The sequence below is a fragment of the Chanodichthys erythropterus genome, chromosome 20 (genome assembly GCF_024489055.1).
Source record: "Chanodichthys erythropterus isolate Z2021 chromosome 20, ASM2448905v1, whole genome shotgun sequence".
NCBI classification, from domain to species: Eukaryota; Metazoa; Chordata; class Actinopteri; order Cypriniformes; family Xenocyprididae; genus Chanodichthys; species Chanodichthys erythropterus.
The window spans coordinates 34,388,567-34,415,740 of record NC_090240.1 but is presented as its reverse complement, the minus strand read 5'-3'; the positions used below and the strand labels follow the sequence as shown (position 1 = coordinate 34,415,740).

General features: G+C 36.9%; 1 protein-coding gene across 4 annotated transcripts; it reads right to left on the bottom strand.

Moving 5' to 3' along the window:
- Positions 1-8: 8 nt before the first annotated feature.
- podn (podocan) lies at positions 9-27,051 on the bottom strand. Of its 4 annotated transcripts, XR_010892876.1 has the most exons (14): positions 26,932-27,051; positions 21,297-21,649; positions 19,623-19,716; positions 17,792-17,856; positions 11,836-11,945; positions 11,599-11,755; positions 8,984-9,099; positions 8,192-8,849; positions 7,145-7,293; positions 4,065-4,251; positions 2,193-2,269; positions 1,484-1,630; positions 741-799; positions 9-168 (listed from the first exon to the last, which is right to left on the bottom strand). XR_010892876.1 is itself a non-coding variant. In XM_067371509.1 (10 exons), exons 2-10 carry the CDS (start codon positions 21,555-21,557, stop codon positions 4,086-4,088), a joined length of 1,776 nt encoding a protein of 591 aa, XP_067227610.1. In that variant the 5' UTR covers positions 21,558-21,649; positions 26,932-27,051; the 3' UTR covers positions 3,729-4,085. The 4 variants fall into 4 exon arrangements, 1 of the variants encoding a protein (XP_067227610.1); XR_010892877.1 differs by lacking the exon at positions 741-799; XR_010892878.1 differs by lacking the exon at positions 4,065-4,251.
- Positions 27,052-27,174: the final 123 nt, after the last annotated feature.

Genomic DNA, 27,174 nt, shown 5'->3' with positions numbered 1-27,174 from the left:
TTTCTCATTGACATATATAGAGTGTTCCATGTGCTCTTTGTGATTAACTGAATTAGGTTGAAATCCCTCTCTCAGAGTTTGACATTGATGCACAGAATCTGTTCTCCACGGGTAAATGCGGACAGGATTTCCATGCATGGAGGAGAACTGCATCAGGTTCTGCTCCACCTGAGAAGAGAGAAGACGCATATTTATTTGATAGCAGTTTCATAGTCTTGTTTTCTTGTGAAATTTTTCATAAGGCAAAAAAAATAAACTGCACGTTGGCAGGCAATGAAACTGATCGCAGTGTTGGACAGCAACAGCAGCAGATTTATTGAGCTTAGAAACAGCATTATTTACCTCTAGACCAAAGAAAAGCAGGAGATGACGACATTTAAACAGCTTTTGTTCAGCTCACAAGGTCAAGTACAATAGTAAAAAGTAAAGCAAGACAGTAAAAAATAATAATGCATGACCTTTTAGGTATTCTGTAGAAAATAGATCTCAGTCCGTCACATTTGCACATAAAATTGATTTTCTTACAGGAATGAACACTTTCTGCTAATTATGAAGATTCATCACTGGCCATTAATATTTCAACCAGCAATAAAACTGTATCCTGCTGTATTTGCTTGATATATTTTTGACAAAGGAGCAGCCGTTTTCATTTTTGTGGTAGCATTGATTCATTTGAAGCCTGCATTATGTTGAGATGCAGTTTCTACAAAAGAAAGGTAATGCATTTTTAATTTACTCACCGAATCCCATTTTTACTTGCATTGTATTTGGACACTGGATAAGACGCATTGAGGAACATCTGTGAACCAATAAATATCCCCACTTCCTCAGATTATATCTGTACAGTTTATAATTAATTATATTTTGTTAATACTGTAGAGATAAATGCATCAATAAAGCAGTTTATATACACTCATTTGTTCATTATGATTAGACACTAACACAAGGGACTGCAAATTGCTTTTGGAAATAATCACATTCTGTCAGCAGCCAGAATTTATAATTTCCTTTATCATTTCAAACGGTTTGTCAGTTTTTTTGAGGTGAATAAGCTTGAATGAACTGTTTTTCCACACAAAAGCTGGTAGGGCTACATAATCTCAGATCATTATGATCAATTTCAGTTCCAAAAAGAAATACAAAACCTGTGTTAATTGAAAGAAAACAAGTTGACAAAAAGATTGAATCCAATATTTGGTGATAATACAGCATAATAATGAGAGATTTACTAGCAATTTTTAAAAGGCTAGTCATTTTTTGGGGGAACAACAAATGAGGTCAAGGCTTCTCAGCAGGTTTCTCATTTGCTTTTTAATGCCTGTTATTGTTTTCACTCAGCTATTATTTCTGAAGTGATTTTATTACAATTAAAACGGCAAAATTTATGCTGCTAAAGGGTTAGTTCACCCAAAAATAACTTAATTTCTGTTCTAAAGATGAATGAGCAATAAATGACATTATTTTCATTTTTGGGTGAACTAACCCTTTAAAGAAAACGTCCTCCTCTTCTTCTTCTCCTCCTCGGCCTCGGTTGGGAGAGATGTTTCCGTGGCCAGTGTCCAACACCTGAAGCTTGGACAGGTGAGAAAAAGACTCTTCGGATACCGAATGAACCGAGAGACGATTAAATCTGTGGGAGAAAGAGGATGAGAGGTAATTTCTGTTCTGAAGATGAATGAGTAATAAATGACATTATTTTCATTTTTGGGTGAACTAACCCTTTAAAGAAAATGTTCAAAAAAATATAAAATGAAGCGAACTGTGAGGATGACAGGCTCACAATCTCGAGCTTTTAGCTGAAGGAATATTACAGCAAATTATAACTGTGGGTGAGATTTCAGTCTTCACTGGATGCGTCTGTCTACATATTTGCGTTGCATGTCATGTTCATTAGCTTAGACAGGAAGTGAACATAATTAAAATCTTTCTGGGAACTGGCTGCTAGTTTAAACACCCGTCTGCTACAGAGCTTTCTGTTCATTAAACTCAAAGTGATTTTCCCAGAAAATCAGCACATTCTGTATGATGATAGAAGAACGTTTAAGCACAGCCTAAATATGTCTGCACAAGAAGTAGGTAGTTTATAACTTTCTGTGCATGATAATGAGAAAGATGAACAATTGACTGGCTCAAAAGGCCAAGATAAAGGGTTGTTTCACCTAAAAGTGAAAATTCTGCCATGATATACTCACCCTCATATCCTTCCAAACCTGTAAGCATAGAAGGAAAACTTTTGAACAATCTTCATGCAGGTCTTGAGTGACCACATCTGTCAAGCAGAATTGTGCAAAATTCAGAAATTAACAATTCAACTCTCTACAATATTGTGAATTTGGACTGCACTACCCATTTCAACCACTACACTTTTAAAGGGGTTGTTGATTAAGATTTCACTTTTTTAACTTTAGTTAGTGTGTAATGTTGCTGTTTGAGGTTAAACAACATCTGCAAAGATACAACTCTCAAAGTTCAATGCAAAGGGAGATATCTTCTTTTACAGAAATCACTTAAGAACTACAACAAATGGCTGGTAGTGACATCACAAACCCTAAAATTTACATAAACCCCGCCCTTGAGAACATGCAACAATGGGGGCGGGGCCATGTTGGGCTGCTTTAGAGAAGAGGGTTTGCTTCACAAACGAGGATCAATTCAACGCTGGATTTGCATAAAAGTTTAACATGACGGCACATGCTAGTGGATGAGTTGAATCAAGTCCACAGCAACTACATAAATTTATCCACTAACCATTCAGAAACGTCCAGTTTCATTCTAAAAGTTGTAACTTCTCACTGAGTCTCTCCATCAGTGTCGACTCCGGTTTGAACAATGTAAGGCTGAACACCAACACTGACAATCCTCATTTTGGCTGCGTGAGATTCTCCAGCTTTGTTGTTGTTGAGCTGTTAAAGCTCCGCCCTCTTCTGGAAAGGGGAGGGGGCAGCAGCTCATTCGCATTTAAAGGGACACACACAAAAATGGTGTGTTTTTTTCTCACACCCAAATAGGGGCAAATTTGACAAACTATAAAAAATTATTTGTGGGGGATTTTGAGCTGAAACTTCACAGACACATTCTGGGGACACCGGAGACTTATATTACATCTTGTAAAAGGGGCATTATAATTTAAATATATTTTTAAACTTTAAAGCCAACATTCATGTGCCTTTTTCTAGTTAAAATTACACTAAATATTTCCATTTATTCATTCATAAAATTCAAATTCAATTCTGGTTCCTCTTTGGAACCTCAGTTCCAATTCAATTCAAATTCAGTTATTGATGGGAATGTAAGAAAGACATTCTCAACAGATTCTGAATGGTGCACAATCAAGCAGTCAAGTTCTAAACAAACAAACAAATATAACCGATATCTCCTGCACACTATATTACAAATCCTTCAAAATCATACAATAGATTTGTGTAACAGACCAAAATTAAAGTTGTTCTTCATGGAAAAAAACATCTAAACATCAAACTATCAATAACAGAAAATTTAGAGCTGCACATTGATGCACGACTTTTGAATGTGAATGAGATTTAAGCATGTCTGTTCCTCACACAAAGCTTTCACACGTCTTCAGAAGAGCTGGTATACATCATACTTGTTCAGTCTTCCTTTACAGAAAAAAAATACTCAGATGAGCCTTTTCTCTGGAGAAAGAAATTATAATTTCATAGCACAAAATGGTTTCATACACAGACACAGTGAGCAATGAGTCATGATGAATGAGCAAACACCGCAAAAACAAAAAATAAAAGACAACCAATAAAACTTTCCGGTATCCTGCACCAGATATTTACATGCTGTATATGACACTTGTTTTCTTACTATTGCATCCGATTACAATATAAAGCCAATTTTTTTTGAAAAATTAGTAGTAGCAAAATTTGTATTTTCCTTTTTCATGTCTGAAATATCTTCCCATGCACTCGGATGTAATCAGTCAATGCTTTCGGAAATAATCACATTCTGTCAGCAGCCAAAATGCATTTATGATTTCAAACTGGTTGTCATTTTCATTTTATTTTTGAGTGAGGGAAAGTTCAGGGCGTGAATTTTACTGTTTTCCATTCCTTCCTGTCTCATGAGCGTTTCTCCACCTCTTCGTACGGTAAGTCCTCCTCCTCTTCTTCTCCTCCTCTGCCTCGGTTGGGAGAGATGTTACCGTGGCCAATGTCTAACACCTGAAGCTTGGACAGGTGAGAAAAAGACTCTTCGGATACCGAATGAACTGAGAGACGATTAAATCTGTGGGAGAAAGAGGATGAGAGGCAGAGAAATAGTTAATGCACTGAAAAGAAAAAAAATATACATTTACTTGAGAAGTAAAATGACTTTTTTCTGAATGAAACAATGAAAACCTTTTTTTTTTTTTTTCAGGACTTTGTAAAAGGGCATAATAAGTCCCCTTTAAGATATTAAGTCTTGCTTTCTGAAAAAAAAAAAAAAAAAAAAAATGCATCAAAAAGAAGTGTTTACGCTTAAAACAAGAAAATATGCTTTCCAGTGGGGTCAGTAAAATAAACTTGATTCCATTTTTTTTTTTTTTCCCCAGAAAACAAGACTTAATATCTTAAACGGAACCTATAATGCCCCTTTTACAAAGTCTTTATTTTTGGCTCTACTAGAACAGGTTTTCATGCTTGAATGTTCATTATTTTCCTCATTTTCTCCATTGTTCAGCTCACAGTCTGTCAGTAACACTCTGTTTAGTTCCTGTCTCTATGAAGCCCCTCCTTCTGAAAAGCACTGCTCTGATTGGTCAGCTGGACCAGTGTGTTTTGATTGGTCAAGCGTTTGGGAAATATCCCGCCCCTTACCATAACCACCAGTTTCAACACACTACTAACTAACTCCATCAAGCCCCGCCCCTTTATTTTGCATATGCCTTGGGTGGGAATTATTTAAATGAGGAATATTGTGAATATTATGATAAACTCAAGACTATAATGGAGTACTAAGGAAGAACATCATTTTTTGTAGTGTGCAAAGGAAGAATCATAAAAGTTCATTTTCGAACATGCCGTCTCATTCCAGTTTAGATGGCGAGCAAATTCTCAGAAAAGATGAGTGGTTCAATCCTGGACCATCAGATGTTCTCAAATCAAAACAGGAATTCAGCACTCCAGCCCATTTCGTTATTAATAGACTAGCTAAATTGCTTAAAAGTTACCCTGACATTGGTTGTAATGGCTCAGGCATGTAACTTCCATCAAATCCATGACGTCGTCCACCCACGCACTTGAGTGTTTTATTGATGCACATGAATCCATCAATCTTATTTTCTTCCGTCTCTTCATCTGCCTCTCCCTAAAGAGCATTAGTTTTGGAGAATCAACTCATATCAGAATTTGACAACTTTCATGTTCTGTTTGGTTCCTGAATGCTTCTGTTCTTCTGCCAACATGAGGGACCATTTTCATTTTTGGTGAACTACTCCTTTCATATCAATTATAATAATAATTAATTTATTCTTGAATACTGTAAAAGTCTCAAACAGCACCTAAAATAGTGGCTGGATTGGGGCAATCAGGTCAAGACGGGGAAACTATTTTGAGAACTGTTCTTAAAATGCACCATTTCATTCGCTCCACATGCTCCCCGACTCAGTTTACAGTAGAAAGGGTGTTATGTTACTGTATGATTTTATGGGAAATGTTCTCACCTCACATTATGTGGGAGTAAGTACAGCTGTGAAAACTTTGAAATAAGTTTGTTACAGCAGAACAGATCCAACGACCACAAAAATGAATCGCAGAGTTTCAGAAAAAGAAACCCACAATAAAACCACTGATGTGATCACAAATGATCATATTATCCAATGAGTGTTTGCATGTACAAAACGCATCAGCTCATTAAAAAAAAATTAACAATGCAAGCAAGCCATGTTTACAGGAAATTTTGAAATCATCTGGGTTTTTTCCCAGATTTGACACCAAAACACAAACAGACATGCACACATGCAAACAATGAATAAGCCATCAGAACGGTGATAAACCCTGTTTATATGCAAAATCAGGAGAATGGACAAAAATCTAACATGTGGCGATCTGGTTTCACAGACAGGGCTTAGATTGAAGGGTTAGTTTGCCCAAAAATGAAAATTGTGTCATTAAAGAAGACCCCTTTTCACGAGATGTAATATAAGTCGCTGGTGTCCCAGAATGTGTCTGTGAAGTTTCAGCTCAAAATCCCCCACAGATCATTTATTATAGCTTGTCAAATTTGCCCCTATTTTGTGTGTGTCCCTTTAAATGCAAATGAGCTGCTACTCCCAGCCCCCTTTCCAGAAGAGGGTGGAGCTTTAACAGCTCAACAGCAACAAAGCTGGAGAATCTCACGCAGCCAAAATGAGGATTGTCAGTAACGGTGTTCAGCCTTACAAGTGTTCAGTCGACACTGATGGAGAGACTCAGGAAGAAGTTACAACTTTTAGAATGAAACTGGATGTTTCTGAATGGTTAGTGGATAAATTTATGTAGTTGCTGTGGAGTTGATTCAACTCATCCACTAGCATGTGCCGTCATGTTCATCTTTTGTTCAAATCCAGCGTTGAATTGACTTAATGAATTAATAAATGCTGTAGTAGTATTGTTCATTCTTAGTTCACGTTAACTAAAGTAGTTAACTAATGTTCATTAATGAAGTGTTACCATTTTAACTTATTAAATCACCATTTAAGACCTTTACATGACAATACATGCTGTTGGGTTAACAGCTCATTTATACTTATTGTATCACGGTTTCCACAAAAATGTGAAGCAGCACAACTGTTTTCAACATTGATAATGTTTCTTGAGCAGCAAATCATCATATTAGAATGATTTCTGAAGGATCATGTGACACAAGACTGGAGTAATGATGCTGAAAATTCAGCTTTGATCACAGGAATAAATTACAGTTTACTATATATTCACATAGAAAATGGTTATTTTAATTTGCAATAATATTTCACAATTTTACCATATTTTTGATCAATTAAATGCAGCTTTGGTGAGCAGAAGAAAGTTCTTTCTAAATATTTTATAGTTTCGACTGAAAATCGTCTGAGAGTGGGACGCCTGCCTTACTACTAGTGGAATTACAAGCAATACACAAAATCACAAGTGAAAGAGAGAAATTTAAAGGAGCAGAGAGTCACCTGAGGAAGATCCCTTTGATGTTGGGTGTGTTGAGGAAGGCTGTGGCAGAAACCGAGCTGATTCTGTTGCTCTGCAGGTGAAGGAACTCAAGAGACTCGGGCAGGTCAGGAGGAATGTGTGACAACATGTTACCAGAGAGATCCAGAGTCTGAAACACACATAAAACATGTTTCAGCATCCTCTTTTTCTCCATACATCACATATCAAAGGGAGATGTGGCTAACTTTGAAATGTGAAACTGGACTTTACCATTCAGGAAACATCATCAGAATCTGTAAGAGCATTGGGGCTGCTTTTCTTATCAGCTGATAACAGAAAAACAAGCTCTCTTTCAACGGGAATAATAAAATAAAGATCAAAGCGATCAGATTCTTTCTTAAGGGGTCCAATTATGCTTTTGTTTTTAAATTTTTTACTTTTTCATGAAATTTAAAACTGACATCTTTCATGAAAACAAGTTTACAGTTTTTTGTTGTTTATATTTCACCAGCAAACTGAAGAAACAATTAAAAAGTTGACATAAAAACTGCCTTATGTGCAATCTAAACATTTGTACAACTCATATTTACCTATTCGAGTATTGATTATTAAATAAGTTTGATTAATTAATTGATTAATTTTGGTTTTCGGCCAAATGCATCCTGAATTTTCGGTTTTGGCATATATTTTTCCTTTAGGTGCATCCCTATTTATTATAAATGATTTATCTGTGCTCATATTATATATATATTTTTATCATTGCTTACTGGCATGAGGGCGGGGCAACCTGTCACTCACATGAGATTCATCAATAGCAAACCACAACCATCCAATCGATTCCCCATGGACAAAATCAAGCCCTGTCCTACATTTGTTCTTGTTTGAGAAGCAATTTCACTCAGATATACATCACAATAGGGAAGAAAAGACTATTGCAACTTGCATTTCATGCTGACGCAAACCATCACTAGTCTTTTTAGTGGTGGGCTTATGGCTTGCAACGAAGATGCCCTCTCATTTTTAGTTGTGTAACTTCAAAATCAGGACAAACAATCACTATCTCTCACCTTGAGCATGCTCAGCTCCTGCCACGCTCCTTGGTAGATGGAGTTCAGCTTCAGTTGATTGTTAGACAGGTAGATCTCCCTCAGCGAGCTCATTCCCAGCAGAGCTCCTTCCGGTATCTCAGTCATCTGGTTGTCCTTCACCTTCAGAACCTGGAGGCTCTTGGGAAGTCCCAGCGGCAGTGCCTGCAGCTTGTTTCCAGACAGATCCAAGGTCTCCAGTATCCTGAGCTTCCTGAAGGCATCTCTGTGGAGCTTGGCACTGGTGAGGCGGTTGTAACTGAGGTTGAGCTCCGTGAGGGTGTAAAGCGCGATCAGATCGTTGCGCCCGATCTCGCTGATGAGGTTGTGGAGCAGCATGAGGGTTTTTGCACGGCGTGGAAGACCGCGGGGAACTCGCTCTAGGAGGTTGTTGTACATGTGGACGGTGTGGAGACGTTTGAGGCCCATGAAGGCGGCCGGATGGATGGAGCGGGAGCGGAGGCGGTTGTTGTGAAGGAGCAGGTACTCCAAGTTTCGGACGGGCGTCAGAGCGTTGATTGTGATGCTCTGGATGTAATTCTTCTCCAGGTGAAGCAGGACGATATTGCGGGGCAGCCCGAGGGGAACCGCGGTCAAGTTGTTATTGGACAAATCCAGATATTCCAGACTGTTCAAGTGACTGATGAGAGAAGGCAGGATATTTTCCATCAGTTAGAGCTGAGTTTTTACAAGAAGATGAAGAAGGAGAGAGCCGTGCAGAAGAAAGAGTGGGAGGTAAATTATGGTTTTCTTGGTTTATTCAGTCATGCTGACCTGAAGGTCTCGTTGTCCATGCCATCATTACTCAGGAAGTTGTTTTGCAGGTAAAGTTCTCGAAGATGAGACAAATTATCGAATGCACCTGCGGGAATCTTCTCCAGCTTATTGTTCTGCATAAAAACAGACAAAGAGTCATATAAACATTCATGGCTGTTTATTTTTGTTCCAGGGACGTGTATTGAGGCATTTTTGGTTATAATGGCATCCTGTTGTTATTCTTATGAAAAAGAAAAAAACGGTTATTAAACTTTTAGATTGCCCAGAACTGAACATTTGCATTCAATTAAAATATGGCGCATCAAAACTTGTCAAACCAGGTTCAAAGGGGTCATGAATTGAGAAATCAACTTTTCCTTGAGCTTTTGATTTATAAGAGGTCATTGTATTATAAGAATACACTGCAAGTTTCAGAACTAAAAACTTCCTTGTTAGTCCAATAAAAGCTTTTACTGACAAATGATAGGTGAAACGCCGCCTCCACAGGAGAAATCAACGCCTACTTCATTATTGCAACATTAGCCCTGCCCACTGTTAGTGAGATGATGAGGAGAGAAGAGCGATAGAGGACTAAAAATAACATTACCTTTTAAAGGATCCTAATGTTTGGAATATGGTTATTAATTTTCAACAATGTGCATATCTCAGTTGAGCTTTATTTATTTGTATTCAGTACATTTCACTGTGGATTCTTTGGTAAATCAATCGCATTTCGGCACAGGCTTTTGCAAACAGACTTTTATGATATGGACTCGACAGTAATGCAACAACATGTCAGTAACTGTGTTCATTCTAATGCCTGATCTGATATTAATGATTCATGTACAGTCAGATGTGTCAGTAATTCAAACCAGTAACTAAACACTCAACTTCACATTGTTTCTCTTAGGAGGATGAAAATAAACTGTGATTTAAACGGTGATTAAATTATATATAGAAAGCGATTAAAAAACGCTCCCTTTACAATCGCTGGGGCTGTCAATCAAACAGCACGAGTTTATCAGTGACTCAGTTCTGAAGTCATGCCAAAAGTCCCGTTTTATTCAACAAATCTCTTAGTTATATCATGTCTGCACTGTTAGTTATGATGAAAACATTCGTTAGTGTGCAGAAATTGAGTTGTAATGACGAGATCACTGCTTTCATGCGCTCAATTAATTGTTTGATAGAGTTAATTTTAAAGGCTCTTGTTCACTTAGGTCTGGTTTTATTACCGCAAAAAATGTCAGATTACTTGATTAATCGTCAAAATAATCGACCGATTACTAGAGTACCAAAATAATAATTCACCACAGCCTTAGATTAGTTCAAATATTTCATTTTTTTTGTGACTTTATAACCTCCTTTAAACCAGGGCTGCGTTCAGCCCCGACAAAACGTTGCAAAACGTTTTTTAACCCTCTGGAGTCTGAGGCTGATTTGTGGCTTGGAGAAGTTTTGACATGCCCTGACATTTGTGCTTTTTTCAGCTGTTCATAAACATATAAATGACAAAAGTGTTATTACACTGTATTCAGCACAAACTAGGCTACCATAATATGTGATGAACATGTATGTACATGTTTGTATTTTTGAAGGAATAATGTTTATGCGTGGTTATTGAAAAAACAAAAAACTTAAGTCACTGAAATAAGGCCAAAAAAAGTATATTAAATCTGTGTTCACAAGACTTCTGGGTATTGGAGGTTGTAGAGTAGAGTTTTTGCTTCAGAATTATGTCAAATTATGCTGCCTATTCCTTCATATAAAACAATATACTGATTTAGTTTTTGTAAGACACTTTTTGTCAAGAAACACAGTAGGCGTGGAGGCGTGAATCATCATGAATAATGGGCCATTTACATCTGAGAAGACAAAAGAATCACATAATAATGACCTGAAATGACTTGCATATTAAATGGAAACGGTGGTACGTTGAACACCCTGTTCTGATGACGCAAGAGTTGCAACTATGGCAGCTGAGAAGGACATTCTTTGTGTTCTTTTTGAAGAATTTTTGGAGCCTGATGAAGTCGTATAATGCAGCAAAATACGCTTGATGTTACAGTCATTGCCCTTGCCATTCAGAATAAAAGAGAACACATTTGTAAACGACTTTACTTGGACCCATTGTGCAAGATATCTCTTTAATTCCACATGGTTTATATATATGTTGATGCTAATTGGGCTGACATTTTTGACACACCCACCAAACAAGAGAAAGCATATCTCAAACCTCGTTGCACACCATTTCCAGGAAACATGTCGTTCAACCCGGAAACCGTAGTAAAATGTTGCACACCGGTTTGAGCTTGAATGTGCCCCAGAGCAGCTGTGATATAGGGTTTTGATTGGTGGAGGAGGATGAGGGGGCGGAGACCAGAACAATAAAATTAAATAGTCTCTCAATCCAACAGCTGCTGCTCTCTCAGGTCAAAACTCTTGAAATATAGTGGATATTGACCACTTTTATGGTGCTTTTTGTGAAAAAATAGCACTTTAGATTTTCGACAATGCATATCTGTGTTTCATAAAAGACAAAACGGTTTAGAACAACCTGAGTGCGAGTAAACGATGACTAACATTTGTTTTTGTGTGAACTCTTCATTTAATGAGCTCCGCAGTGGTCTCACCTTCAGGTGTAGGCGGTAGAGGGCAGTGGGTAGAGCCTTTGGGACATAACGGAGGAAATTACTGGACATAATTAGGATCTCGAGGTTGTCTGATCCATTAAACATATTCTCTGGCAGACCGGCATCCGTTAGCTTGTTGTTATGGAGATACACTGACCTGAAGCACAGCATGCAGACCATTAACACTGAGTCACAAAGCAACACATAAAACAAGTGAAAAGAGCATTTTGGGCTTACTTCAGAACAGGCTTCTGACCAAATGTGTTGGGGTAGATTTTGGTGAGCTGGTTTGCAGCGAAATCAGCGCTGACCAAAGAGGGAGGGAGTTGTCTGGGAGCTGATGTGAGCTGCAAACACGTTTAAAGGACAATGTCAAAACAAGTCGGTCGTTATGGCAAAATGAACACTGACACAGACTCGCATGGTCATGAAGCGCAAAGGGTTATTTACATGGCTAGTTAGCAAATAAAAGAAAAAACGGACAGAAAAGATTAATTTGAGTTGAAATTATTTTATTATGTGAGAAAAAGGGAGCACAAGTGATACCAGAGACATTAAACTAGCGCTCTGCAGTTCAATGATGCATTTATTTGATGCAAATTGCCGTAAAAACAGTAAAATTGTGAAAAATATTATTACAATTTAAATTAACTGTTTTCAATGTGAATATATTTAACCCCTTAATGGTCACCATCCCACTATTGGCACGCTTGGAGCTCTTTTTTTATTGTCTTTTTTTCCTATCACATATTTTAGTAATCATCATAAATTAGTATCATTAAAAAGCTTAAAAACTCAAAATTCATCTAGTGAAAAGAGTTTTGAAATCAGATATTTTAGCTGGGCTCCTCCCCCTAGTGGGCAGTGTCATGTTTGATATTAAAAAAATACATATTTTAAACTATTTTATAGTCAAAAGTTTTCTAATCTTGACAAAACACATATTGTCAGAAAGGTCTAAGACTCAAGGATCCATATTTGGCAACTGTTTTGTGATAGAAGTGATATTGTGACAGAAATCTATTAATTTGTTAAAGGAGAATGCAACAAAAATTGTATTATGTCTAAACAAAGTCTTGTAGCAACTTCAATTTTTGTGATATCAACTTCAATTTTGGAAAACAACATGGTTAGAAACAAAGCCTGATTTAATTGTAATTTTAAAATAAAATATATTTTGTAAAATATATATTTTGTAAAATAAAAAACAAATAAATAATAAATAAAACTATTAATTGATTTATTTTTTTAATCGTATTGATCCCAAACTGTTGATCGGTAGTGTATGTTGGAAATTGTGTGCCTGAGACAATATGTAAATTACACAAATTAGCAATCAATATTTAAAAATATTTGACTGTAGTAAGGTGATGTCGACCAATCAGATTAGAGTGTTCCAGTAAGCCATATAAAAAAAAAAAAAAAAAAAAAAAATAAAAATATATATATATATATATATATATATATAAATAATTTAGCTTATAGCTTATATTATAATATATGGCTTACTGGAACACTCAAATTAGATTTTTCAGATTTTATATATTATGTGTATATATATATATATATATGTACACACACACACACACACACACATAAAAATACATACATTAAATACATTAAATACATGTTTAAAAAAAGAAAGAAAATAAACAGCATGGTGATATGATATTAGATCAATATCTCAGTCATAATATAGTGATTTTAATGAAAGACTTCATTGGTACTTTTTACTCCAAAATATTAAAATTATCACAAAAACAAGAATCTAAGGATGTCAGTACAGCATTGTGAGGTTATATATTTCAATTCGTTGAAATATAAATTTCTTCACCTCTAGTAACCAGAACTTTACCCACGCATCACAAAGAAAAAGCACACACACAATACACTGAATACAAATCAGTATTTCCAATGCCATTTGGTGACGGCAGCTGCGATTCTTCTCTAACATACTCAAGGAGAAATATTTTACGTTCATTGAAAAAGTTGTATTTATATTACAGTTGTGCATACAAAGGAAAGATTAAGGGAGCCATGGACTATGAGCCACTAAAAGAGCTGAAGTGTGAGTCTTAGAGCAGCGATCAAGGCCTCCAGCATGAGCCTGGAGATTGAAAAGGGCTGCAGAAAGAGAGACCGTGTCCGTAGATCCCTCTGAGTGCAACAGTGTATAGCAAACAGATTGAAAAGAAAAATTAAATGAGCAGAGTGCTGACAGAAGACATAAGACCAACTTCACGTGCTTTAGAGACTTACAAGCTGTAAGGTCAAACCATTATTGGTGTTATTTTTTGTTTGAAATGTTTTCAGCAATGAGCTTTAATTATGTGTTTCATTATTTTTCATTATTTTTCCAGATTTCATTTATGCACACATTACTTTGGCTTCTCAGACGAATGACACCTCTAGCTAACAATATGTAATGCAATGCAAGTTAATGCTGCACTTTTAGTGTTGCCACAAGGAGCATTATAGCATATATTTGCAAAAATCGGTGTGAATCATATAAAAGGAGTGGTAGTTATTTCAGAGCATGATTTTTTTTAAAAAATCCACATTCAAACCAAAATAGCCGACATCCTGTTGGTCAGAGCTAATGATTGTAAATTAGAAAGTTGTCTGGCTCGATGAGACCAATATATGTACCAATTTTCGTGACTGTAACCCCGCACTTTTGTCAAAAGGTGGCGCTATAGAGGCCCTCCTCGCCCATTTCTAAGGCTTTGCTCATGTCTTCTGGCCGACAACTCTGATGTGAGTCGAGTTTCATGCTATTTGAAGCATACTAAGAGTCTAAAAGGCAGCCAAAAAAACATTAAAGTTTGATTCGTTGACATGTCAACAGTATTTAAGATATCAAGAATCCTTTCACAGGTCTACATTTGCCATGTCTTGATGTTATTCTGATAAAGAGGGCAATTTCAAAGCATTTTGGCTGCCTGTTGGTGGTGCTATAACTTTGACTCAAAATAGTCACATCCATGTGATCGGCCTCCTACAATGCACACACAGCTGAAATTTCATCAAAATCAGTCAATATATGCAGAAGTTATAACACACTTCCTGTTTAACTTTTTTTCGTCATAAATTTGTTGCCTTGCCACAGCCAAACTGTTCGAGATATCGAAAATCCATCTGCAATTTAGCATCCTCAATGCCTTCTCTTCTTGTTGACCGAGTTGGTGGTGATCAGACGAATCCGCTAGGAGGATTATATAAAAATCCCAGAGCAACCCGATTTCCAAACAACCCTAAATAGCTGACTTCCTGTTGGGTGGAGCTAATCACATGCAGTGCAGAAGTTGTTCGGTTCGATGAGATCTATAAATGTATTATTTATTTATTTGAACCTAATTTAATCTATTTAATAAATTAAAGGCTTGTGCACACCGGGACGTTTATCGCGCACTTATCGCCGACGTTTAACACCTTGTGACTAAACAAAAGGGCGCCAATGCGAGCGCGCACACCGACGTGCAAAACGGCAGGCGTAAAAGCTTCGTTTTTGGAAAAAAACACCTTGGGTTCATTTTTTTAGTTTGACGCACAGCATTAAAAACTGGCCAACCACTGAGATTGCTGCATTTGTTCATGTGCCTGGAGATGCTGAAGTTACAGTAAAACACGACTGGGTGGCGCTCTTGCTGAGCACACATTGACACCTAAGAAGAAGACAACGAAGAGGAAGTAACTAGATGAAGAAGAAGATGCAACAAGGCAAGATGAATGTAATGCTGCTGGTCTCATTGGTGTCTGAACACAAAAAACTATGACAAACGCCACAGCGACTATAAAAATCTTGATAAGATGGAGTTGTTATGGAGAGGAAGTGCATTTCACTTCATTTTCTTTCATGTACATAGGCTTGTAACTTTCCGACAAACTTTTGACCATCGCCATCGTTTGTGTGCTGTAGTGGAGGTTAGAGCGCCATCTACTGTCAGGGAGTTAATTTGCACGTTCACTTGGCGCATCGTCAGTGAAAATTGCTTGGGTATGAACACAAAGACGCATCGAATAACGTCTCGAAAAATGCTGGCGATAAGCGCGCGACAATCATCCCGGACTCCGGGTGTGCATGAGGCTTAGTAACTAACTTTTTTTTTATCTTAACCACATTTTTATTACCATAAATTATTTTTAATCTATTTACTTACTTTAATCTTATTATTAATCTTAGTATTATTATTAATTATTATTTATTTGACACTCCCTTTCAGGCCCCTGGTTTGAAAACCCCTGTTATAAGCCACAAAGCTTTGACAAATTCACTGATTATCTGTTCTTCGCTCACTCAAAACACTGACTCAGTACTGCAAGAATGCATGTAACACATCCAGTGGGAACAACGGCAAACATTCACATCAGCGCGTATGTTTCTGCCATTTGCTTTGCCTTTTATTGGTGTGTCTTTGTCTTACTTTTATAGCACGACAGTGAGATTAAAATCTCAGTAGGATCTCTTTCTCTTGCTGTTATCCTTTTTAAGTCCATCAGCTACAAATCTGTCCATCACACACTTTGGAGGTCGTCAGGACCTCTTTAGCTCCCACCGCCTGGCATGCACAGCTGGGTGATTAACAGGGAAAGCTGGCACGGTACAAGGGCATGCTAAAGCCTGTTGCCACCGCGTCGCTGTTACCAGCTGGCATAAGAGAAATCCACTCCGCTGACGGAACTAGGGATTGCCGGAGCTAAACAGCAATGAGCCAAACTGGCTCCTGATAACACGACAACTGACTGTCTCCTGACCAACATAAACATCAAACCTACCAAGTTCCCACCAGTCAGCGTTAAACAGACCTGGGAATGGCTTTACACTTGGAAAACAAATGTTAAAAAGTGAGTCACTCTCAGGGGCTGTGACCGAAAACCCTGGCCTTTAAATTACACTCTGTCTGGTTTTATGTCGAAACAACTAATTCTGCTGTTTTATGACTGGCAAGGACAAGGAGTTTGTTATGAAAAGCGTGTGCACTTGCCAAAAAAATGTGGTGCAAACACCACAGCAAATCTGATTACATGATAAACAGAACAATGCAAAACAGAAACGTGGGTTTGGTTTTTAGCACAACATGCTGAAACCTTGAGAATAAAGGCGTAACTTGACATGCCAATGTGTTCCAGATGTGATAAATGATCAGACGCACCATTTTCACCTGCTGGACCATAAAACAGGCGGGAAAAAAAATCCTCAAAACCCACATTGCAACTTGCTGACAGCAATTAAGAACATTTTAGCAACCACAAAACAACACTCTGGCAAACGCTCAAGCCTCGTGACAATGAGGAAATGAGTAGACATAAAAAACGGTGCAAAAATGGCTTGTTTAGAATGCCACAATCATTAGCTCATATGGGGTCATATGACATAGGTCATATGACCGCCCATATTTGACAGCTACTGGCTGTGTTTAAGTCCACATTTTTATGCCCTTCCCTCACTAATTTCTCTCCATCTCGTTCACTCTGATGTACATCATCGTTTACGCTGAACAAGCGCCCACTACTGGTAGGACCCTTGAAATGTGTTTAAATGGAACACCCTAAACCTTTGATCACTTGTGGGTAAATTAAGTGCAAGCACTACGAGTTGCTGTTGTGATTTCACAATTGTGTTGCAGTGTGGTCTATGGATCTACCTGAAGTGTGCATATTGAGTAGACTCGCTCCCTATGTCAAAATCGAGCGGTCGAGGGTTTGTCCAAATAAACTTCCCTCTTCCACTTTAAGTTGAACACACTTCAAAATGGCAGTGGGGATTCCCCAGAGGAGAAGTGATGATGATGAACGAAAGAGCTAACTATGCTGGAATATGATCATGACATCATTTGCACAAAGTCTTAAAGGTACGGTAGCCAAAATAACTAATTCTAAGGATGGAAAAACGGTCATGGAAAACTAAATTACAGCTTTTTTTTGGTGCAGAAAAATGTGGAATGCAGTTAAAAAAAAATGTGTGCGACCTGTGCGTACAGTACGCACATACTCTTCTGATGACGAAAAACGTGTCACACGCACTGTACGCTGACCCTCGCGTACGCGTAAAAATACGCCTTTAGCCCCATTATATATTAATCATGAAAACTTTACATCTAAGCATTCAAGTTAGACAGTGAACAAAGGAGAGCAAGACAGAGAGGAGAGAGAAGGAGAGAGATGAGTGTTAGAATAAACATTGGTGACTCACCTTATTATTTGCCAAGTATAAATAGCTCAGCTTTTCCAGAATATGAAACCCTTCATCGTCAAGGCCTGCACACACACACACACACACGTTATTCTTGACATGCTGCACATACCTTAATTTCATGTTTCATTTCATGAATTATGTATATATATATATATATATATATATATATATATATATATATATATATATATATATATATATATATATATATATATATATATATATATTATATATACATAAAAAAACACTGATCAGGCATAACATTATGACCACCTTCCTAATATTGTACTGATCCCCCCAAAACAGCCCTGACCCGTCGAGGCATGGACTCCTCTAGACCCCTGAAGGTGTGCTGTGGTTTCTGCATCAAGATGTTAGCAGCAGATCCTTTAAGTCCTGTAAGTTGTGAGGTGGAGCCTCCATGGATCGGACTTGTTTGTTCAGCACATCCCACAGATGCTCGATTGGATTGAGATCCGGGGAATTTGGAGGCCAAGTCAACACCTCAAACTCATGCGCCTCAAACCATTCCTGAACCATTTTTGCTTTGTGGCAGGAGCATTATCCTGCTGAAAGAGGCCACAATACCGTTTCAATGAAAGGGTGTACATGGTCTGCAACAATGCTTAAGTAGGTGGTACGTGTCAAAGTAACATCCACATGGATGGCAGGACCCAAGGTTTCCCAGCAGAACATTGCCCAAAGCATCACACTGCCTCCACCGGCTTGCCTTCTTCCCATAGTGCATCCTGGTGCCATGTGTTCCCCAGGAAAGCGATGCACATGCACCTGGCCATCCACGTGATGTAAAAGAAAACGCGATTCATCAGACCAGGCCACCTTCTTCCATTGCTCCGTGGTCCAGTTCTGATGCTCAAGTGTCCGCTGTTGTCGCTTTCGGTAGTATGGGCATGGGCACCCTGACTGGTCTGCAGCTATGCAGCCCCAATTTAAAATAACTGTTTACTATATATTCATATTATATTAATACATTTTAAAATGTAATTTATTCCTGTGATCAAAGCTGAATTTTCACTCCAGTCTTCAGTGTCACATGATCCTTCATATATCATTCTAATATGCCGATTTGCTGCATTTCTGTTGTGCTGCTTCAAACTGTGATATTTCAGGAAATTTTGATGAATAGAAAGTTTAATATAACAGCATTTATTTGAAATAGAATTATTTTGTTACTTTTTATCAATTTGATGAATTCTTGCTGGATAAAAGTAACAATTTCTTTCTTTCTAGAACAGTGGCAAGGACATTTATAGGAATAGTTCACTTCTTGTACTGTTCAATAGTTAATTTACTTCATAAGTCGTTCCAAACCCCATGAGACCTTTTGAACTAGCACAACATGTTTTTTGAAAAATAGTGTTTGACATTAATGACACATTGAATAAATTATGGCTTCAAAATACTTGGAATTTAAAACAAGTCATATGGGCAGCTTTTATGGTGATTTTTTAGCTCATATGCATGAACAGAGCAGCATGTGTGTTTGAACAACTGGAGGGCAAGTAGTCCTAAATAATAACAGAATTTTTTAATTTTGGCCAAATTACTCTTCTAAAAAAAAAAGGAATCTGATATTTCTGCTGATTTATTTAAATAAAAACATTTTCCACTTCAAACAGTCATGTTGACCACACATGCAGGAAAGAGTGAAATCCAAACACAGCAGCTCTTTCACTACCCTTCCCCTCATCATCCCTCCATCCTGGCCTCTCTCTCTTTCATCCTGACCCTCTGTAACAGATTATTCTGTGCTGTTTTCAGCTGCTGTCCTCTGCTGACCCTCTCATCCCCCTCCCATCAGCTGTACCTTGTGTGGTGAGGCGGTTGTTCTGTAAGTTTAGTGTCTCCAACTGCTGAAGATGTGACAGATGCTCCAGCGTGACCTCAGTGATTTGGTTATTCTGGGACAGAGAAAAAAAAGGCATTTAACCCTATAAACACACACGGCCTCTGAATCAAAACGTTGCTGAAAAACCTGCTGAACTGTCATCTGATTGATATTTTTTGAGCAAGTAAAGGGCATTTTACTATAGGACTAACTGTAAATTCATCCCCCTTCAGGTCGTGACACACGACTCTTTTTGCTGGGAAATATGTACTGACTTTTATAAAGTAAAAATAACTTATATTTTTAGTAGGGATGCACTGATATGAAAATTTTGGCCGATACCAATAACTGATAATTCTTTGTATTTGAAAGCCGATAACTGATATATTGGCCGATAAATCAAAATCCAAATTTTATATAATTTTTGAGAGAATTGATTACAAAAACAAACGTTTCTCCAAGTTTCAATCATATTTCAAGCAATTCAAAACCATCATGGTGAACAGTGCACATCTAAAGTATCAGCTGAAGCAAATAATCCATTATTTATCGGCTTTAATATATCGGCCAAATTTTCTTATCGGGCCGATATATATCAGCTGATACCGATATGGTGGCCGATATATTGTACATCCCTAATTTTTTGTAATATTTCAAGACAAAGCAACTTATGTTTACTTGATTATACATACTTAAAATGGTAAAATCGTGTCAAAATGTGAGTATTCAAATATGTAAGTAAGATTTTAAAAATGCATTCAGCAAGCAAAGATGCATTCAATTGATCAAAAGTGACAGAAAAGACATTTATAATGTTACAAAAAATTTCTATTTCAAATAAATGCCGTCTTTTGAACTTTCTATTCATCAAAGAATCCTGAAAAAAGAAAATCTATCAAGGTTTCCACAAAAATCTATAGCAGCACAACTGATTTCAACATTGATAATAATGAAAAAAAAAAATTTTGAGCATCAAATTATCATATTAGAATGATTTCTGAAGGATCATGTGACACTGAAGACTGGAGTAATGATGCTGAAAATTCAGCTTTGATCACAGGAATAAATTATATTTTAACATATATTATATTCACATAAAAAACAGTTATTTTTAATAACACGATTCTAAACGGTTCGATTTTGTAATAATATTTCACAATATTACTGTTTTTTACTGTATTTTTGATCAAATAAATGCAGCCTTGGTGAGCAAAAAAAAAAAAAAAAAAGTAATTATTTTGATTTATTAATAAATGAATCCGCTCCAGAACACCAGACTAAACTCCTATATATGGGATAGTTCACCCAAAAATGAAAATTCTGTCATCGTTTACTGACCCTATGTTGTTTTAAACCTGTATGAGTTTCTTTCTTCTGCTGAACACAAAAGAAGATATTTTGAAGAATATCAGTTGATGGACCCCATTGACTTCTACAGTTGATGGGGTCCATCAACTGTTTGGTTACCCATATTCTTCAAAATATCTTGTTCAGCAGAAGAACGAAATTCATACAGGTTTAAAAAACATGAGGGTGAGTAAATGAAAAAATGTCCCTTTAACATTTCAGTCTGATTTTATCAGCAAATGAGCAAGAAACAAAATACTCAGAGAAAGTGTGCTGGGTAAACAATCTGCACACAAACCCACGCACCTGCAGCGAGAGCTGACGGGTCTGTTCGGATAACTCATGTGGGAATTCATTCAGGCTCGCTCCGTTACAGTCCACCGCCCCCTCCTCGGTGCAGCTGCAGTTCTCCGGACAAAACATCTTTTGCACCACATTTTCCACTATTCCAGGGGCGTCCTCCGCCTCACCGTCCTCCTTTAAGTCTGTTTCCGCCTGACCGCGAACCAGAGTCCAGCCCAGCAGAACCAAACACAGCAGCTCCAGCAGGCCGCGCCGCTGATCCATACTTCCGGGCCTGGATGCGTTCGCTCGGGCCAAAGAAGATCTGAAACCCTCACTCCAACTCCGATCCAGCCAGAACCAAACCAGATCTGGACCTCTGGGCATTAACACACACACACACACACACACACACACACACACACACACACACACACACACACACACACACACACACAAAGGATTGATGCATTCTGAATTTACCAAGTGACATTTACTAGGGAGATTTCCTTCTTGTAAGTGTGTTTAATAGGGCTTGGCATTGACACAAAATTCACAATTTGATTCGGCTTCGAATTCACAAGCTTGTGATTCGATTCAAATTCTATTCAGTTAGATTCAATATCGGTTAATTGAGGTAATTATCTGGTACAGCACATGGGTAATTTCCTCAAGGGAAAAATAGCTCTTAACGAATTATGCAAACTATTCAGGGAATCCCAGTTAGTACATTTGAAAGGTTGAAATTAACTGATTCGTAGGCTACTTAGCTATATTTAAATTGCACATAAGGAAGTTTTATATTAATAATTAATAATACTATTAAATAACACATTTCTAATGACTTAATTATGTTAAAAAATAGGTCTATAAACATTTAATTGTTAAAGAAAATGGTGGATTTATTAAAAAAAAAAAATTACAGAACAGATAAAAATGTAATGAATAGTGCGTTTTAAAAGGCTTTGAGGTAAATGTAACATTACGTGACATTGTTTACAAGCTGTTTTATTGACATCTTTTCAAGGTTATATGAGACATGATAGGGATTTCGATAAGTTGTACTGTATCTTTCAACATACCTCCTGATGTTCATTCATGTTTATTTTGTGCTATAACTAGTAGTAAAGTGGAAGACATGATCAGTTCCCCTGCGCTCTGTGCAGCGGCTTCACCTGAACCGAAAATTGACATCATTTTAAAGGGGTGTTTGATTATGATTTCACTTTTTTAACTTTAGTTAGTGTGTAATGTTACTGTTTTAGCTTAAAAAACATCTGCAAAGTTATGACGCTCAAAGGAGATATTTTCTTTTACAGAAATTGCTTTTTAAGGACTACAACAAACAGCTGGTAGAGACTACAAGCTTCTTCCTGTGTTGGTGACATCCCAAGCCTCCACATTTACATAAACCCCGCACCTGAGAACACACAACAAAGGGGGCGGGGCCATGTTGGGCTGCTTTAGAGAAGAGGAAGAGTTGTTGTAGTAGAGTGTTGTTGTCATGCCGTCATTTTACGCCGGACTGCTTCACAAACGAGGATCAATTCAACACAAAAGATGAACATGACGGCACATGCTAGTGGATGAGTTGAATCAACTCCACAGCAAATACATAAATTTATCCACTAACCATTCAGAAACGTCCAGTTTCATTCTAAAAGTTGTAACTTCTTCCTAAATCTCTCCATCAGTGTCGACTCCGGTTTGAACAATGTAAGGCTGAACCGCAACATTGCTTCTCAGATGTTTCTGCTGAGAAAAAGCTCTTTTCTGGAGGTTCTAATAAAATCAGCAATGTCTCAAACTGCACTCAGGTTTGCCAAGAAACCAAAGTCTGTGATCAAAAGTCAAATATTTCAACAAATTCATCAGAGACCAAATAAATAAATTGAATGCTGACAGCATACAACTCTTGTTGTAAGTCAAAAATGTACTCGTTGGGTTATTCGGTCTCCTGAGCAATGAAACAGCAAATTCTGAACAATATCATTTTCCAGGTTTGTGTGTTATGAATAGTTTAATCTCTAGACAAAAGAGTAGCATTATCATTTTTTTTTTTTTGTCATTTTTCCTCATTAATCCTATTAAACCTGTATTTCAGTTCTCAGAGAACCATATTTATTTGTATATCTTACAGTTTTTCATTATTCATACATTTATTCTATGTGCATTATTTTGCTCTATGGCAAACAGCCAAACAACAGCAATTATTGTGGTGCTTTAATGCGGCTTATTTCGCCTCAGTAAATAAACACAGGTCTGGATTCATTCACCATGTGAACATACCACCAAACCCCTGATCTGAGAGCAGTTTTTCTCCAACGTGTTCATACAAACCCCAACATTCCACATCTGAAGTCTCGTTTAAAGAACTGGAAGGAAAAAGAACTGGGAAAAAAATTCTGGAATGAGTTCCAACAATCCTAAACAGGTGTCTAACATAAACACGGGTCACATCGCTGTGAGAGCAGGAGGAGCTGGATTGTAGCTGGAGCATGAGGGGAAAGACTAGAAAAATCTCAGTCTAATAACCTGTGCATGGGAACAGCTCCAAACCAGTGTTATTGTAGTATTATTTCTATAGTATATATTACAGGGATAGTTAAATAAAACAAACGTTTTGATATAATAAACTTTAAACTGAAATAAGCTTATTAGATTTCAGATTGCCAAGGCAACATTTCTCACTTTCATTTAGTTTAACTTGATCTAAAATAACAAAATCTGAAATTAAAATGAATAAAAATATATAGACATATATTAAAAAAAAACAAAATGACTAAAATAACTAAAATTAAAATATAAAAATGCAAATTCAAAATATGAAAAACTGTAATAGTTAAATGATAATAACACTGATTTATTACTATTTTCCTTTAGCTTTATTTTTATTTATATAGTTCTCACTTTAATTTTAATTTAAATAAAACGTAAACTAAAATTAAAGTGAGAACTGAATATATACAAATAAAGCTGAAGGAAAATATTAATCAGTGTTATTTATTATCGTTGTGCTTTTGTATTACTATTATTATTTTTCTAAATATTTCTGTTTAGCTTTAATTTATTTTCAATTAAGTTTTAGTAATTTTTATAATTCAACTTCAACATATTTATGTTACAATAACAAAAAAAAAATCGGTGATTTACTTTGATACAATTTAAGTAAATTTCACAAATAATTACAAAGAAACGGCAAGTAATTTTTTTCAAGTAGAGAGACTTAAATGGTATTTTCTTGTAAAATATACTTTGTTTTATTTACAGCTTTACAGTGTATTTGCCAAGGACAATTTTTGCAATTTTCAACTAAGCTTTTTGTGCAATATTTATATTCAGCTTTATTTAAATGAATTAAAATGATTTCAATGTTTAGTCAACAACAACAACGCTCCAAACCTATCATGACTCAGACAAGTAGGACATGTTCCAACATCATAATGTGTTTTCAACATCCTAGTCAAACAATCATAGATGTAACCAACCGCAGCATTAACTAAAATCAAGAAAAAATAATCTGGTCAAGCTTTAACCATGAACTTAAAGCTGACAGGAATCTTTTTCTAGTGTCAACAAGGTTGTTGATCCAGAAACATGTCCAACTTGGCAAAATCATGGTTATCACAGAGTCTCAGCATCCCAAATATCCTTTTCACTGACTAATTTATATACAGTGAGGTCCAAAAGTTCCAGACCACAATAATCTAAACCAAAGAAAAACAAATATTTATCATTCTGCACTGTGACATCGATCACATGATTTCCTTGCTTCCATTGACGCTCTTTGGATCATATGAAATCATGTACTCTTTAGGCCGAGTTCACACTGCACGATTTTCAACATCGTAAGATCACTTTTCTTTTCACACTGTAGACTATCTGGGGTAGCATTCAGTCGCTGCTGTGAATCGCAGACAACTCTGTCTGGTCCGCAAACTACGTTTCACAGCCAAACACACACAAGAAGTAATGCAAGGTCACACGTGAGACTGAGCTCTCATGTGAGACCGGAAATGTTATTAAAAATGTGAGCCCGCAAGAAGCTTGTGATCCAAATTGTCTATGCACTAATTTGCAGCGAAAAAGAGAAAAAGAAATTCGAGTCTATAAATCCTCCCCATACTTCCCTCTGCCCTGTATCTTGCTCTCTCATTGGCTGTAGGTAATCGTCAATGAACATTTCACACAGCAGGATTTTGAATCTCAGACAGATCCAGATATTTAGCATGCCAAATATCTCACGCCGTCGGCGATGCATCGTCGATTCTCTAAGATCGCGTCTTTGATCATTCACACTGAGTGATTGTCACTTACGTGAACGAGCAACAATTTGCCATGCAGTGTGAACTCGCCATTAGGGGGCGTTTACACGACACCGCTTCAACTAAAAATGCAAAGGTTTTTATGCCCATTCATCTACACGACAATGGCATTTTGGAGGTCTGAAAATGCAAACTTTTGAAGATGGATTCAAAGTGCAAGTTTTTGAAAACAATACCATTATAGTTTCCATGTAAAGTAAAAAAAAAAATGCAAATTTGTTTGCATGCATATTACGTGTTCAGTTTATAGGTGCCTAGTATTTCTTTACAAAGTAACATCGCCATATTCTGGCCTGGCATGAATAATACAGCGTTTTTAGTTGCTTTTGTGGATCCATGTGAACAAGGATTGTTTTGATAACATTGTCGTCTGTACGCAAAAAACGCAGAGGAAAAACTTTTCCGTTTTTTAACATTAATCTCCCTTACCATTAATCTTGCACGAAAAACATTATATAACACTTAATTTTAGCTTTTATTCTCCCTTTCGAATGCCATGGGCAAAGCATGCTGGGAAATAGGAATCCTAGCCCAGTTTCAGTTAAAATTAAGTTTGTCTAAATTAAAAGAAATTAGTTCATACAACTCAAAACGATGAAACGGTTTAGTTTACTTGAAATAGATCAGTGCTGTGAACTCAAAAGAAAATAGTTCGAAATACTCATAACAGTTAATTTAACTGAACTAATTTGTTTAATTTAAGCTTGTCCTACTCAAAACAATTAAGTATTTTGAGCGTTAGGGTTTACAGTGTAGTAGAAAAGGTTTTATATTGAACCTAAGAACATGTTTGGCATAAACAGTTCTTTAAAATTGAATAAAGAACCATATGATTCTATATATAGAACCCCATTGAACCTTTTTTCTAAGAGTGTGGAGAACATGATCATCAGGTTTTGTTCATGCTGTTGAGACACCAAGTACTAAAACAGTCTCAAATTCTTATGCTAATAATAATTTTCAAAGAAAAGCTTGTATTGTATTCGAATGGAAGGCAAAAAGAAGGCATTTTTAAACTTTTGGACCGCACTACATATTTACTGCTCAACTCCTTTCACAAAAAATAAAAAGCTTCATATTAATGCAGAAAAAAAACAGACATTCTGTTCAGAGTTTCCATAAAGTTCACCGTTATGTAACACTAACTGTAACTCGTGGGTCAGATACTATAAAACATACGAATAACATATGAAAAACACATGACACCAAGATAACACCTGCTCGACGTCAAAACATCAAAAACAGCTGGAATCAGTTCACATGCTCTGGGAAATCTCAATGGATTGGGAGGGAAAAAAAGCATGTATGCATATTCAGAAAATATAGATTCGTACCTCAGTTCCCTCTGAAAGTATCCAAACAGAGTTAAAGCAAAAGTCCAGCGTGTCAAAGCTTCCTGAAACAGCCCAAACACATCATAAGATCAGCAGTGCTGGAGAGACGCAGCCACCCGTCGTACCTTCCAGATGTGTGAAGAGCCAGAGAGGGAGAGAACACAGAAGAGGAAAGAGGAATAAGTGGTGTTGCCAAAAAATTAACGTCTTCTGTTCCTCTTGAAAACAACTTTTCCATGATTG

What these genes read in the sequence shown, in the direction of transcription:
- podn (XM_067371509.1), bottom strand. Translation starts at nt 21,557, where the DNA reads ATGGATCAGCGGCGCGGCCTGCTGGAGCTGCTGTGTTTGGTTCTGCTG. An exon ending in CAACCGCCTCACCACACAAG is followed by an intron (nt 17,857 to 19,622) that starts GTACAGCTGATG and finishes GTGTGTGTGCAG; the next exon opens with GCCTTGACGATGAAGGGTTT. An exon ending in TATACTTGGCAAATAATAAG is followed by an intron (nt 11,946 to 17,791) that starts GTGAGTCACCAA and finishes ACGTGTTTGCAG; the next exon opens with CTCACATCAGCTCCCAGACA.